At 37.2% G+C, this 12,965-nt stretch overlaps 1 protein-coding gene across 2 annotated transcripts in view; it reads right to left on the bottom strand.

Moving 5' to 3' along the window:
- Positions 1 to 12,965, bottom strand: part of LOC113670461 (uncharacterized) — a 15,722-nt gene that overhangs the window by 1,531 nt on the left and 1,226 nt on the right. Inside the window, exons 2-10 of one of the 2 annotated variants that reach the window (XM_027186612.2) lie at positions 12,054 to 12,161; positions 11,362 to 11,507; positions 10,244 to 10,415; positions 9,409 to 9,524; positions 8,878 to 8,989; positions 7,527 to 7,646; positions 6,529 to 6,699; positions 5,600 to 5,821; positions 5,096 to 5,234 (exon numbers count right to left, since the gene is read on the bottom strand). In XM_027186612.2, the coding sequence (XP_027042413.2) occupies positions 5,673 to 5,821; positions 6,529 to 6,699; positions 7,527 to 7,646; positions 8,878 to 8,989; positions 9,409 to 9,524; positions 10,244 to 10,415; positions 11,362 to 11,507; positions 12,054 to 12,161 (1,094 nt within the window). In that variant the 3' untranslated portion in view covers positions 5,096 to 5,234; positions 5,600 to 5,672. Of the gene's footprint in view, positions 1 to 240; positions 452 to 1,368; positions 1,459 to 1,986; positions 2,322 to 2,754; positions 3,002 to 3,311; positions 3,657 to 4,930; positions 5,235 to 5,599; positions 5,822 to 6,528; positions 6,700 to 7,526; positions 7,647 to 8,877; positions 8,990 to 9,408; positions 9,525 to 10,243; positions 10,416 to 11,361; positions 11,508 to 12,053; positions 12,162 to 12,965 lie in introns of those variants that run through there. The other variant, XM_027186604.2, reaches the window with a different exon arrangement.

Here is a 12,965-nt window from a genome sequence, read left to right as displayed (position 1 = left end):
ATTTAACGCCTGATTTAAGATAATGAGGGCTTTATATGAAATCTTAGTAACGTATGCGCAATTGTTCTTAAGGAGGAGCTTACTTCCTTTCCCACAAACACCAGCTCGCGGTGCGCTAGATTTTTTACCCATCACGCAAGGTCAAATGATTGAATACGATAGGCATTATTCCAGGGACATTTTCTGTCGTCTGGATCACCATCACTAATATAACAATTCAAAATATATCCAGCCACTTACCCCTCCCATGTTCTTTTTCCTGTCTACACTTGTCTTTATTAGTAATCTTGAATCGGTCGAAATGTAAGTACTTCCAAGAGGCTATCGGCTGATGGAAGTCTTTAATCTGATCGCCAATTCTAAAGTAGGACCTGCTCAGTGGTTTGAGCTTCAGACGAACTTTGTCAGGGACGCTCTGATCTTGGGCTTTACCGTATAGCTCCACATACATCTTTGAAAGATAAGAAATGTGAACACGGTGAAGGAAAGTTCAGTTTTTGAATCATCGTCCTGTGTATCCTTCTATTTTTGATCATTGCTGTCAAAATTTCTATTTGCTCGTGGCTAACGCCTAAAACTCTCTTTAGCGAGTCACTTACATTCACTTCATACTTTGCTTATATCAGCAGTAGTATGATTGGTTACGCTACCCGCTGTCTATTCCGTTTCATATGATAAGCTCGTTCATACATGCATTTTGATTGGTTCTTTCTTATGATCTATTGGGAGATAGACGCATAGATGATGTCACCATGTGTTTTTTTATCATACAAAACAAACAGATTCTATGTTTCTGTGAGTCTGAACAAAAATAGATCACAGAACATGTAGAATGTGGTAAGGACATCTGTAAGAACCAATCTAATTAAGTAGATGGTGTGTAACGTGAGTAGCACATGCTGTGAGCTATTTTTATCATCATTCAATAAAAGCGTGTGCATGAGCCTGTCTTATAATCAAGTTTTTGACGATAAGTAGATTTAAACTAAACGATTAGATTATTGCTTCTCGATTTCCATGCACGGAAGTTGATTCGAACTTACACTCTTCTACCACCACGCAATTAAAAATCTTAGTGTAAAAATCTAACTGTTAAATTGTAAGGCAATGGTAAAACCATATATACTATCGAATCTGATTAGAAAATAAAGTTATAAACTTAGAGTGAAACGCTAACAGTCTTTTTGTTGGGAAATAGGGATTGTTTAAATCAAATACTCTTCGGCCTTCCATCATGCGATCAGTTATATTTTGCTTTGTTTTGCAAAATTATCAACATAAGAGTGTATATAACAATGTGGATGCAACTTGTTGTATAGACATTTCTTAATTTTGCCACCTTCCTTTAACATTTCTGTGTTTATGTACCTTTAGGAGGCGCACATTGTAGCAATCTCTACAGGCCTGATCCATATCCAAGGTAAAGGTCGTGTAGCTTTCGTACAACTCCTTGAACATCTAGGTAAAGGATATGAGCGAATCAAGCTCAACAATACTTCGTAGTTAATAAGTAGTGCTAAAAATTAACACTGTGGGGATAAATATTGATTATCAAAGGAAAGACAGCGTGTTAAAAAATGCGAGGAATAGAGGATCAGTGCATATTATTCGCCTTGAGGGTGGGAAGGGTGAAAGATGAATTGTTCCGAAGAATATTACAAAGTCTTATGGGCCGGATCAGGTAAATCATATTGTGACACAACCAAAATCCTCTCACCTCTCTCCCAGAGATAAATATTGACTGCAGTACACCGCAGTTAAGAGAATTCACGGAATATCGATATTTTGCAGGAACTGACTCTTATCACCCAACTGCACTAAGTAGAGTAGAAATTAAGCGTTTAAATATTCCGCTACATTGTACAGATATTTAGAAAGTTGGTTATTTTTTACTGTAAAAAGGCCTGTTTGACAGGTTAGCTGCACCTGTGTGAGTTGTAGTAGGGCGCAATAAGTTTAGGTAGGAGTAAAGCTTGAAACACATACCGTTGGATCTTTCGTTTTGTCAAAGGACCATTTGTATATACCAATTTTGGGCTTTTTACTGGTAAAGCAACTTCTAGCTGCCATTTCAATATTTGTTATTTCCAGTAAAGCACGAGTCAGTGAGTTAACTCCTTGAAGATATCCGGTTCCTTTTGCAAGGGTTGCTGCGCGACGTTGAAACCTTGCCATCTTTTCGTCCATGTTCCACAAGGACCGGAACTCAAAACCCTTGTAGAACAAATACAGCTGCCTGGAAAAACTGGTTTCTAGTTCTTCATAGATATTCAAAAGGTTATCAAGAAACTCCTGTCGTATGCTGTCAGCTATTGGGGTATCTGAAAAATAGTGAAGAGAGGTGTTCATAAAAGTTGTAATGATAAAAAAATGTCTACGTCACAAGCCTCTATTGCTTCGAATATAAACTTTAATACCCATTGTTATCTCAACCTGAACACTGAATAACTTGCCACCCACTGAGGAATATGGAAAGAAGACGAAATTCTTAGGGAAGGTCTATCAACCTTCCATTCCTTGAAAGTCGGTGAAGTTGTCACTCAGCCTGTACGCGTAAGGGTCAGATATAATTTCCTATTTAAGACTTATTGTAGGTCTTAGCCACGCAGTGTTATTATGCTAAGGCAACAGTGAAGATGGCCACACCGATATTATTATTTTCTTACGTATAGAGCTCCCCTTACGCGCATAACGTCGGAAAACAAAAGATCTCCGGGATCCACTTCTTAAGTTTCTTAAGAACAGAATTCTTACCCTTTGCTTTATTGACAGCTTGAATTTGCTTTTGAGTTTCTTTTAAATTGGCGATGTCGTAATTATATGTGCCAATGTTGTTGTCTAATTCCATGACCTGCGCAATGAGATCAATCCTTGTTCCACCATCGATGAAGAATTTCTCGATTTCGCTCTTAAAAGTTGCCGTCACGTGAGGTGGTAGATCAACATCCAGCAAACAAACCAGGTCTGCTAGAAGCCCTTCCTTGTTTATTTCCAGATCTGCCTGTGTTGGTGGAGAGCGATAAAGCACGAATGTGGTCATAAGCGTGATGGTACTTGTAAGTTTAAATCGGTACGCTTATAGTCAGTGTTTGATTTAGCTTCATCTCCACTGGATCACCAACATGCCAGCTTTGAGTTCCACCAATAAACGATAGAACAATTAATCATGGTACCCTCATGGAATGTGGTTGTGTTGATTGAGTGACGGCAGTTGTAGAAAACATGCACAATTAAGCGACAATGGAAGTGATTCTCTAAGTCTTTGCTTAAAACATTTTAATTAAAAAAAAAAGCTATATGCATTATTTTACCTTCATCATATCTGGAACAGATCGTATGTCCATTTTGTCAAAATTCAAGTCACTAGAATCTTCCAGAGCCTCGTACGCCTTTCCAAATTTCAACCATTTTTTTATTTTTGCCTTGTTCTGTTGAAGTGTTCCTCTATTGCACCTCAGAGCCTCATTCTCAATGAGGCTGAAGCTGGAACTAAGTACACCCATTGGATCTTTTCCTCCAACCGCACTCACGAAGCCTATTAATCCCTGGAGCATTGCGAAGAGATGCTGCATGTTTTTTTGTGCTTGTAAATCAACCAGTAGTGCCTTAATCGTCTCCATAGTACCTATAAGGCGTAATTCTACTTGAGCGATGATCTAAACGGGTAAAAAATAAGATTAGAACGCATTCAGCATCAATTGAAACTACCAAAATAATGGAGTAATTGAGTCGATAACGTAAATTGGCCACCATAAAGAGTTTAAAAGCTGACGTTTCGAGCGTTAGCTCTTCGTTATAGCTATTGAAATAACGGGTAATTTAGTGTTAACAACTGGGTTGAAAACGTAAATTAGCCACCGTAAAGGGTAAAAAAGCTAACGTTTCGAGCGTTAGCCCTTCGTCAGAGCGATTAGAGGAATTGTGGGTTGTGCGTGGATTTATATGTAGAAAGTGGAGTGGGAATATGGTGACGAGAAAACAGGAATAAATTAGTTGAATGAAAAGCGCTCGTTGATTCCGTGGGGATTAAGGATGCCGATTTGGAATATAAATTTTTGTTCTAGTGTTTTACGGCTTTCCGAACTGCCTAGATGTAAGGAAAGGCCGCAAACTGCCATATGCTGTTTAGAATGATAAGGAAGATTAAAGTGTCTAGCGACTGGTTTGGATGCGTCGTTGTCATTTCTTTCCACATCGCGAAGGTGTTCTCGGAATCGGTCACCCAGTCGTCTTCCTGTTTCGCCGATGTATAACTTATTGCAATAAGTGCAAGTTATGCAGTAAATAACATTGGCGGAGGTACACGTAAAGTGATCAATGATCTTAATGGATCTTTTGGGTCCCGATATTTTCTCTACGTTATGAATGAAAGGACAAGTTTTGCATCGTGAGCGAGCGCATTTAAAAGTTCCAGATTGGTCACTGGTTTGGATTGAATTCCTGACTAAATAGTTGCCTATGTTTTTGTCACGTTTGAATGAAATGAGTGGGGGTTGCGAAAAGTTACCTGCTATACTCTCCCACCGACGCAGCACCACAGTTTCTTTAGAAACTTACCCCTTTATTGAAATAACGGTTGATGAATATCAATTAAAGAAATATACGAAAAATGAAAAGTAACTAAATAATAAACTATTGAATAAATGAACAAATAAATAGATTAATGGATGAGTGATGGATGGTAAATGAGTAGATAAATGATTAAATAATTAAATGAGTAGGTAAATAAAGGTATGAATAAATGGATAGAATGTCCGTTTGCGATGAAAGAAATAATAATATCATATTGAAAAAAGGTACATCTCAAAAAAGGACAGTTATCTACGAAGCAATCCCTCTTAGTCAGTCCAAATTTTTACGTCGTCATGGCCTAGAACCAAAACAAACATAAACAGAATTGAAAACTCAGTTTGATTTACCGTCAACTTACATCGACGTAAAGCCTCTTTTGGCTTTCATCCACTGCTCTTGCCGCTTTCTGTCGTTTGATTTGATTGCTAACCTGTATTCTGGTTGCTTTTGGGTTAACTTCTTCAGTATGTCAGTAATTTCCTCCTTCTGTCTAATAGAACCTGTAACGCTGTTAAAAGCGTCTTGGTATTCCTTGGCGTATTTTTCGATGATTTCAGCGTTTTCCTTTAAGCGTTCCCATTTCATCAGTGGGGCAAACAGTTTATTATTGCCAAATCTGTCGAATCCTTCTTTGCCTAGAAAACCTAGCTTTCTTTTTGAATCTGCAGGAATATAAGTAGCATTAGTACCGTTTTGTTAAATCATTTGGATATTTGCTTTCTTTAATATGCATTAGAGAAAGAGCGGTAGCGGGTTAACTTTAAGGGAAGGGATGGGGGAGGAATGGGTAAGGGTCACTGAAGTCTTGATGTATTTTTTGCGAATAACCGCCGTGCAATCCTTCAAATTACAAATTGTAAGCCTCTCGAATGAGAACTGTGCTCCAGCACATAACCATAGCCAACATGAAGTCAGAGAACTTCGTTCTTGCTGCAGAGACCGGCAAGGAGACTGTGCCTTCAAGATAACGAGTAGGAAACTCTTGGTAAATGTAAGAAAGGTTAAGTAGCCCCTTTAGAAAACTCACCTTTTTTCATAGCTTTTATACCCTTTCTTCCTTCCATTAGAGTAATTAAGAACTTCAGCACACTTTTGCCTTCCTAGATATCATTTGCCCAAATGCGATCCTCGGCATATCTTTTCATCATTTTCAGCAATGCCAGGGGGTATTTGCTATTTGCATTTTTAGAGAGGCCAGATAAACGAAGATAAGTATCATCTATTTGGCCGGGGGCGCCGGGATCTTCAGCTGAAAGAAAATATTAACATATAGTTACATTGGAAGACAAAATTTTGGTATCTTGGTAGCCTATAGGGTTAGATCTATAACGGAGACCTGACGAAACACATGCTGGGTGATATAGCATTCCGCCTAAAGTCTATATTGAAAATAAAATCTAGCGTCAGAATTGTCCCTCTGACTCGCAAACTTTCTCTACTATGCCATGGGCGTAAATTGGCAATTTTGGATTAGCTCGAACATTTGTGACGCTCCACAGAAAAACGTATTCTAAGTGAACGCAGGGGCAAACAAAGTTTTATCAGCGTGTTTCAGTCAGTGCGCTAAACGGCACGCGGAACGTTCAATACGGAACACGTGCAAAAAGGCCTGCATGCGATATTATTTGGTTCTCAGAACAGCCCACTTACACGTTGAGTTTAACTTGCGTTAAAAGACGTTGTATCACATTATGATTCCATTAATCGAGAATTTTATGAACGACGAAAGTAAAAACCAAGATTATTATACTTTCTTGGCATCGGTAAATCATTTGCCAGCCAATCGCTTTATGGCGTGATTATTCTTGATTCTTAATGGGCATGCATATGAGTCTTCCTGGCCTCGCTCTTGGGTAAAAAATTTATTGCTTTTTAACTTGTTGTGAAAAAGAAGAGCAATAAAGTCTGACATTTACAAAAGAGTCCTCCTCGTAGCGTGGCTCATGTATACTCAACTTTTTCCGTCTTTTCCACCATCTCCTCTTCCTCCTCTACGTGCTCTACCCGTGGCACCATCATTTTCACACGAAGTGTGACAGGAGGGGTTCATAGGGTCAAACAGATTAGTTGAACATGACTCCCTCATTGCACATCGAAACCCTGTTCCTCCAAAACTTCCGAGACCCCCTGAGGAGAAGATGAAATTGAAACGATGGTGAAGTCATAGATATTCTGTGAAGAATATAATTAGAATACACTGGCATTGAACGAAAAGCTAATTTCTAGAAACAAAATAGAGCCATCATCCTTCCAGAGTCCTCCCGACCTCAATTGATCCGCCATCTTTAAGATGAAGCAAGCTCTCCAAGATTCTTAACGCCGTGCTTACGCAATTAAAATTTGCATATTGATTCCCCATGTTAATTGCTCCTATGCTTGGCATATCCAGGAGTGATAAGAAATGATGGAAATGTCAGTTATCTGTCACTAGGTGAGACAAATTCCCCCAGAATCCCCAAGAGTCTCCCTCGAGAAATCAAATCTTGGACCATCAGACTTTCGGGCCAAGGAGGGAACTGTTAGTTGAAGTTGGTGTTACACTGGGACCAATTGTGAAAAGAGTCGAGCGCGTAGATGAATAAGGATGGAGAATTTATAATGTTTACTACCATGGTCAAATAAAGAAAACTGTTATTTTCCTTTTCTTGAGCAAAGAAAAATGAGTCACTCTAAAAAATAAATAAAAAAGAAAACAGTAGTACAAAATAGAACGAAAGCAAAAAGGAAACAAAACTGTACTCCAGGAGCGAAATAGATTTAAACAAACATACATTTTATCACAAATAAAGGGAATGTCCGAGGGTTCTTTTTTTTATTAGAGGCCATACGTACTAATATGTACTGATTTTTTCAATGCCCCTTCCCTCCTCTCCCCCGTTCATCTGACTCCCCCTCCTATGATAGGTATGTTACGTCACAACCCCCTATCTGCCTGCTAATCTTGAAGTCCATACCTATTCCTCCTTTTCCTTTTACCGGCGCTGCACCTCCTCGGCCAGGACATGTTTTTAGCTTGATACTTCCTTTTATTTCATTCACATATAGTCTTTGTTTTCCAGCTTCGCCACCGTCTCCTATTTATAAAATATATATATGGAAGTAATTATTATTATTACAAAGTGAAACTTTGCCCCAACAGCACGCGCTTTCATTGGTTGCTTTAACTTTTTCGCTCCTATGAGTGACCAAGACAGAATTTCTCTTTACAATATCAATACAAAATCAAGAAGACAAGAGATGAGAACCAAGAAAAGTATCAATTAAGGGATTGATAGTTGATCCAATACCAAATTCTCCGAAATAACATCGGAAGAATTGTACTGCAGACAGTAAGGAGAATTACTAAAAAGATCTTGGGAGTTAAAGGGTTAAGTCACTTGCCGTCCAAAAAAAGATTGTTTTTCGTTAATAGATTTTGAGTGGATAACATTGCAAATCTATGACGTCAAGGGGTAACGGTCTAATATCACCGGCGAGCGTTAACTTTGTTCTGAATTGTATGTGCATGGATGTAACTTATCAATTATTATTATTATTATTTTTTCACATAGCGTCTTCTAATTTCTTCTATATGCTATACAGCAAATCAATTAACGACTTGTCCTTCAGGATAAATTGAAATTGTTGTTATTCTAGGAAAGCAAAATGACCTTCTTCTCTCGGGACTAGTCGTTAAGTCATTAAGAAATGATGATTATGTTACAGTTAATTGGAAGAGTGAAATTGTGTGTGACCAAAAAAGGAAACAGACTTCTTTCACGATGTAAAATTGAAATTAACTTTATTGTGCCCAACGTGTCCTGGTTAATTCTCCTGTCTCCTCCCTCTCCCCTTTATTCGTTGTGACCAATGGAAACGATTTTGATTGATCAATATTACTCTATATATGTAATAAAGTGGCTAAGATTCACTCAGTGTCTAGCTCTATAAAGTTTTCCGGTTTTTTAGAGCTTTTGGGTTTCTAACCAATGAATATACTGCCACGAGAACATAGTTCCTCGTCTGATAAAGGTGCTGAAACCTGAAGATTTTAGATATATGAAAATTCACATATTTGCACTGTGGTGGAAAGATGAAATTAAGAGAACCTCGCAGCTAAGAAACACTACTGAAACGAGTAGTTGTTAATAAGACCTGAAAAAAATTCTCAGGCCCGTAGGGGATTTGAACCTGTTGTTCATTTATTTGCTTAGGCGAAATCTTTACATAGCGCAATCCGAAATATAATAGGTTTTTTTTTTATCAAAATGCTGCGCATGTGGTAGTCTTATTGAAAATACATTTAAGTTAAGATATGTTCTGTACCTGATTTTCCAGGATTTCCACCATCTTTGCCGGGATTTCCTTTTTCTCCTGCATATCCCCAGACGGTTTTGCAGTCATTTTTCTTACACTCGGCGAATGTCCTGGGTGGTTTCTACGAAAAGTCGCAATTAAACACGGTCATATGCTGCTTACTTGCCATACATTATGTGAAAAATTGCAGGCCATATGGCAAATTTCGCAAGTAATAACATCTTTCCTCGGACCAAGTACATCAACAGCTTTTTTCGAGAAAAGTCTGGAGTCCGTTGGCATGAGCTTATGATCAAAAGAATCGTTAAAGATGTTCATTTCAGCACGAAAATCAATTACTATTTTTGGCCGGCTTTCTTGCATGTCTCATAAGATATAACTAAAGTACGCAGGAGAATTGAGTTCGTCACAACCGTGTTTTAACAGTATCGTCTCAGCAGACCGTGGTGAACATGCATGGTATCTTTCTTTTGTAAAGGTATATCAGTTTTGCTGATAAGTGAATATTATCAAACAACTATCACTATAACGTTACCATACCGAGTCAATCCTGTCAGTCCCATTTTTGCCATCACCACCCTTTTGCCCTTGATTTCCATTTCCACCATTGCTCGCTATAAACATGTGGCCTTCTGATAATTGGGTATACACCTCCACTTTTAATAGATCAAAGTAATGTATAGAATTCAATGAAAGACCTCGTATAGCTTTTATTTTCATTTGGATGTGACTATATGATAACTTGGGCGTTGGTTTTTTAGATCAGAATTCTAGGACATGCACATAAGTATAAAAACAAATACATTGCTTCGCGACTCGGGCAATTTTGGAAAATTTTGAAAACTCTCGTGCAATTAATCCTTAATAGTACTTGGCCTCATGTGATTACCTATACTTATTATCATTTTCATTTTTTCATATTTTTATCATTGCTATTAGTATTGTTATTACCGTCATTTTTTTTTTACAATTAAATGTATTTTTGTTGTTGTCCTTTTCTCTACAGGGCTGTACTTAAAACCACTCATTGTGAGATCGCAGCTTGTAAAAATATCACCATTATTATTATTATTATTATTATCATCAAAGGAAATCGTTTTTGACCTCATCATCTCGAATAATCTAATTCAATCAAGAAAACGGTTTGTTGACCGTGTTGCTCGAACTTCCCGATCCACAACGGGCAACAAAATTAGTTGATAAATAGCATACATACAGTTGATTAGCAGTCAATTTTCTTTAGTCCCCACATCTATACTTTGTTGATGGCGACTGGCCTCCCTTCGTTTCCCCTGAAAATTATGTGATCCTTCCCAAAATCCTCCACCCTCCCCTCCGTAGTAAATATGGTCCCCTTTTCCCTTTATTCCAGTACCTTTAGGTCCTGCTACGCCACTTTCCCCTCTTACTCCAGGAGTGCCAGGAGCCAAATCACTAAATACCTGCCTCAAAGTAGGAGCTCTGACATCCAGCTTACTATCTTTCCCGGAAACAACTTTGCGGCTATAAACTGTGAGTTTTTTGATACCTCGCATCGTGACAGCGCCCTTATTAAAGAACATTGATTTGAGTATTCATTAGTTTTTCGTATTTTTTTGGGTGGCCAGTTTACTGTATTAACTCAATCGATAAAGACAAAGTGAAAAAAGGGTCTTTATGCTGTATATCGTTGTCATAAGTGGTTCACGCGAGTGCTGTTGGCCTCTCCAATCAAATTTACTCGAGCATAGTTGTGCAATTTCTCTTGGGGTAGGATTTGTATTGATTCTTTCTGACACGTGAATGTTGGGATTTAAGCCTGTTAAAGAATATAATAATAATATAATATAATAATAATAATATAATAATAATAATAATATAATAATAATAATATAATAATAATAATAATAATAATATAATATATCAAACCATACCTTAATATTTAAGCTAAGATAAGAAAATATTAACTAAAAATTGACTGACTGAGGAATCTGGAAACATAAAATATATCTAGAATTAAAAATCTTTGGTATACAATATTTTTGAAACACGGAAGATCTCTCCACATGCAGTTTTCAGGGTGGCCACGTGAAAGGAACTATGGCTGGGCGTAAAGAGTGGTTTGCTCATGTAAGGAGCAAGGAGTAAAGCATCGTTAGAACGTAATTGTCTTTACGTCATAACAACAAAAATAATTCTTATATATGTAGGATTATATCATTTACTAAAAATTTACCCTAAGCCTCGTGTGTAAAAATATATGTATATATCACGGATATTTTGTCTCTTTCACTTTATTTTCGAATTCACGTGGGGTTTCCTTTGATTTCAACGTTTTAGGAATACTTTCCTATCATAATTCACCAGTCCACATTTGAAAGCGACACATGAGGGTGGTAAATTAGGTATTGTGACGTAACTATGCCTAAGGCCAACTCGCACGTTGCTAAAAGTAAAGGGTTCTTAGATGAAAGTTCCTCTGTTGTTACATTCATACTTTTTTTGTATACAAACCTCAATGTACACAGTATCGGCCAGGACTTCAAGTTGAAGACGATTAGGTTTCCTCTGGATGTTTCCAAACTTCATACTCTTCTTTGCAGCAAAATATTCTTGCAGATAGTTCATATGAACAACTCGCCCTATAACCTGATAGTTACCTGTTAGAAATAGGAGAGCCATAGGATTAAACGAGAAGTAGATACATAATGTAGAATGAAATAAACTAAAGTAAGTTGATGTAAAACAAACACGAAAATGAAAAATTTAAACCACTTCATTTTCATAATGTTCATTTGGGAGTTACAAGAGAATGCAATGATTCGATAAAAGTGGAACCTTTTAACCAATCATGTAACGTTGGCATGCTATAACATTTGATGAATAGTGGTATTCGCGCGCGCTGATTGGTTGGTTTGGAAGTGACTAGCAAGTACTATTCACCTCCGAGCGGCCGAGGAGATAAATTCGCGCGTCAACAATTTAATTTCGATCATTTTTTATTTTGGTTATTAATAGAAATAAACTATTTTCTTTTAATTTCTTTGTGGTATATTCTTCTGTCTCGGTAAAAGTAGTGGATATTTATTATGCTGTTTCGTGGCTCGGTAAAATATCCACCTCAATTCATCTCCATTTTGGTAAATAATTGTGAATTATTTCATTATTTCAAAAGTACAACGAGCAGCTATGGATAGCAACATTACGTTTTCCTTTGGTAATAACAGCCGGTGTTTCAGTCCATTTCATCTTAGGAATGTTGATACTTTTACTGTAGGACTCATCGCCTCTTTTGATAGTCTTGCATCCGCGTTCTAAAAGAATATTATAGGGGTAAACTGAAGTATTTCACCATGTATTTCACGACAACGGTATTTAAAAAAAAAAGAGAGGGAATGAGTTGCTAAAGAAACTGTGGTGCTGTGTTAGTGGAGAAGGGGGGTAATTCAAGATAATATCCTCTTCTGACAAGCATGGAATGATATATGGCGAAGATTAGCATATTATTTTATATTCCTCGCACAAGATTCGGATAAATGCACCCAGGAAAAGGACCCAATGAATAAACATATTTTTTATATATTATTTTCTTAATTTTTTTTAAAAAACCAATTTCGGAAATTTTCCAAAATTTTATCAATTCAGTCGGATTAACACTAGTCTTTTATTGGAAGCTGAACCTTAAATCCTTTCGTAATACATCAGTATTTTTGACATATATATATATATATATATTTATTTCATAGGTACTGAGATTTACCTACAAAAATCGTAGTGAATAAAATTCGTATTGATTCTAAATGTAGCCCATCAGGAGTACGAACGACAAAATTTCACCGTGAAAAATTATCGTTCGTCCAATCAGCAACGCGAACGACGAAATTTCACTAATGATGAATGAACGTACTGAAGAGAACGTCATGCGAGAGCCGTTGCACAAAACCCGCGCGCTTTGAAAAATGGCCGAGGGAAGGTTCGCTTCTGTTTACTCGGTTGAAGAATTCATTTTAGAACACGAAAACAAAAATTCCGCTCAAAAAACTGAAAGATATGTAAGATTGCTTGAAAGATTTTTGAAAACGAAGGACGAAGACAGGATAATTGAAGATATTCCAGCG

Source organism: Pocillopora damicornis, chromosome 1, assembly GCF_964200805.1.
Source record: "Pocillopora damicornis chromosome 1, jaPocDami1.2, whole genome shotgun sequence".
Taxonomy (NCBI): domain Eukaryota; kingdom Metazoa; phylum Cnidaria; class Anthozoa; order Scleractinia; family Pocilloporidae; genus Pocillopora; species Pocillopora damicornis.
The sequence above is the reverse complement of the archived record's forward strand: the minus strand, read 5'-3'. Positions and strand labels throughout refer to the sequence as shown.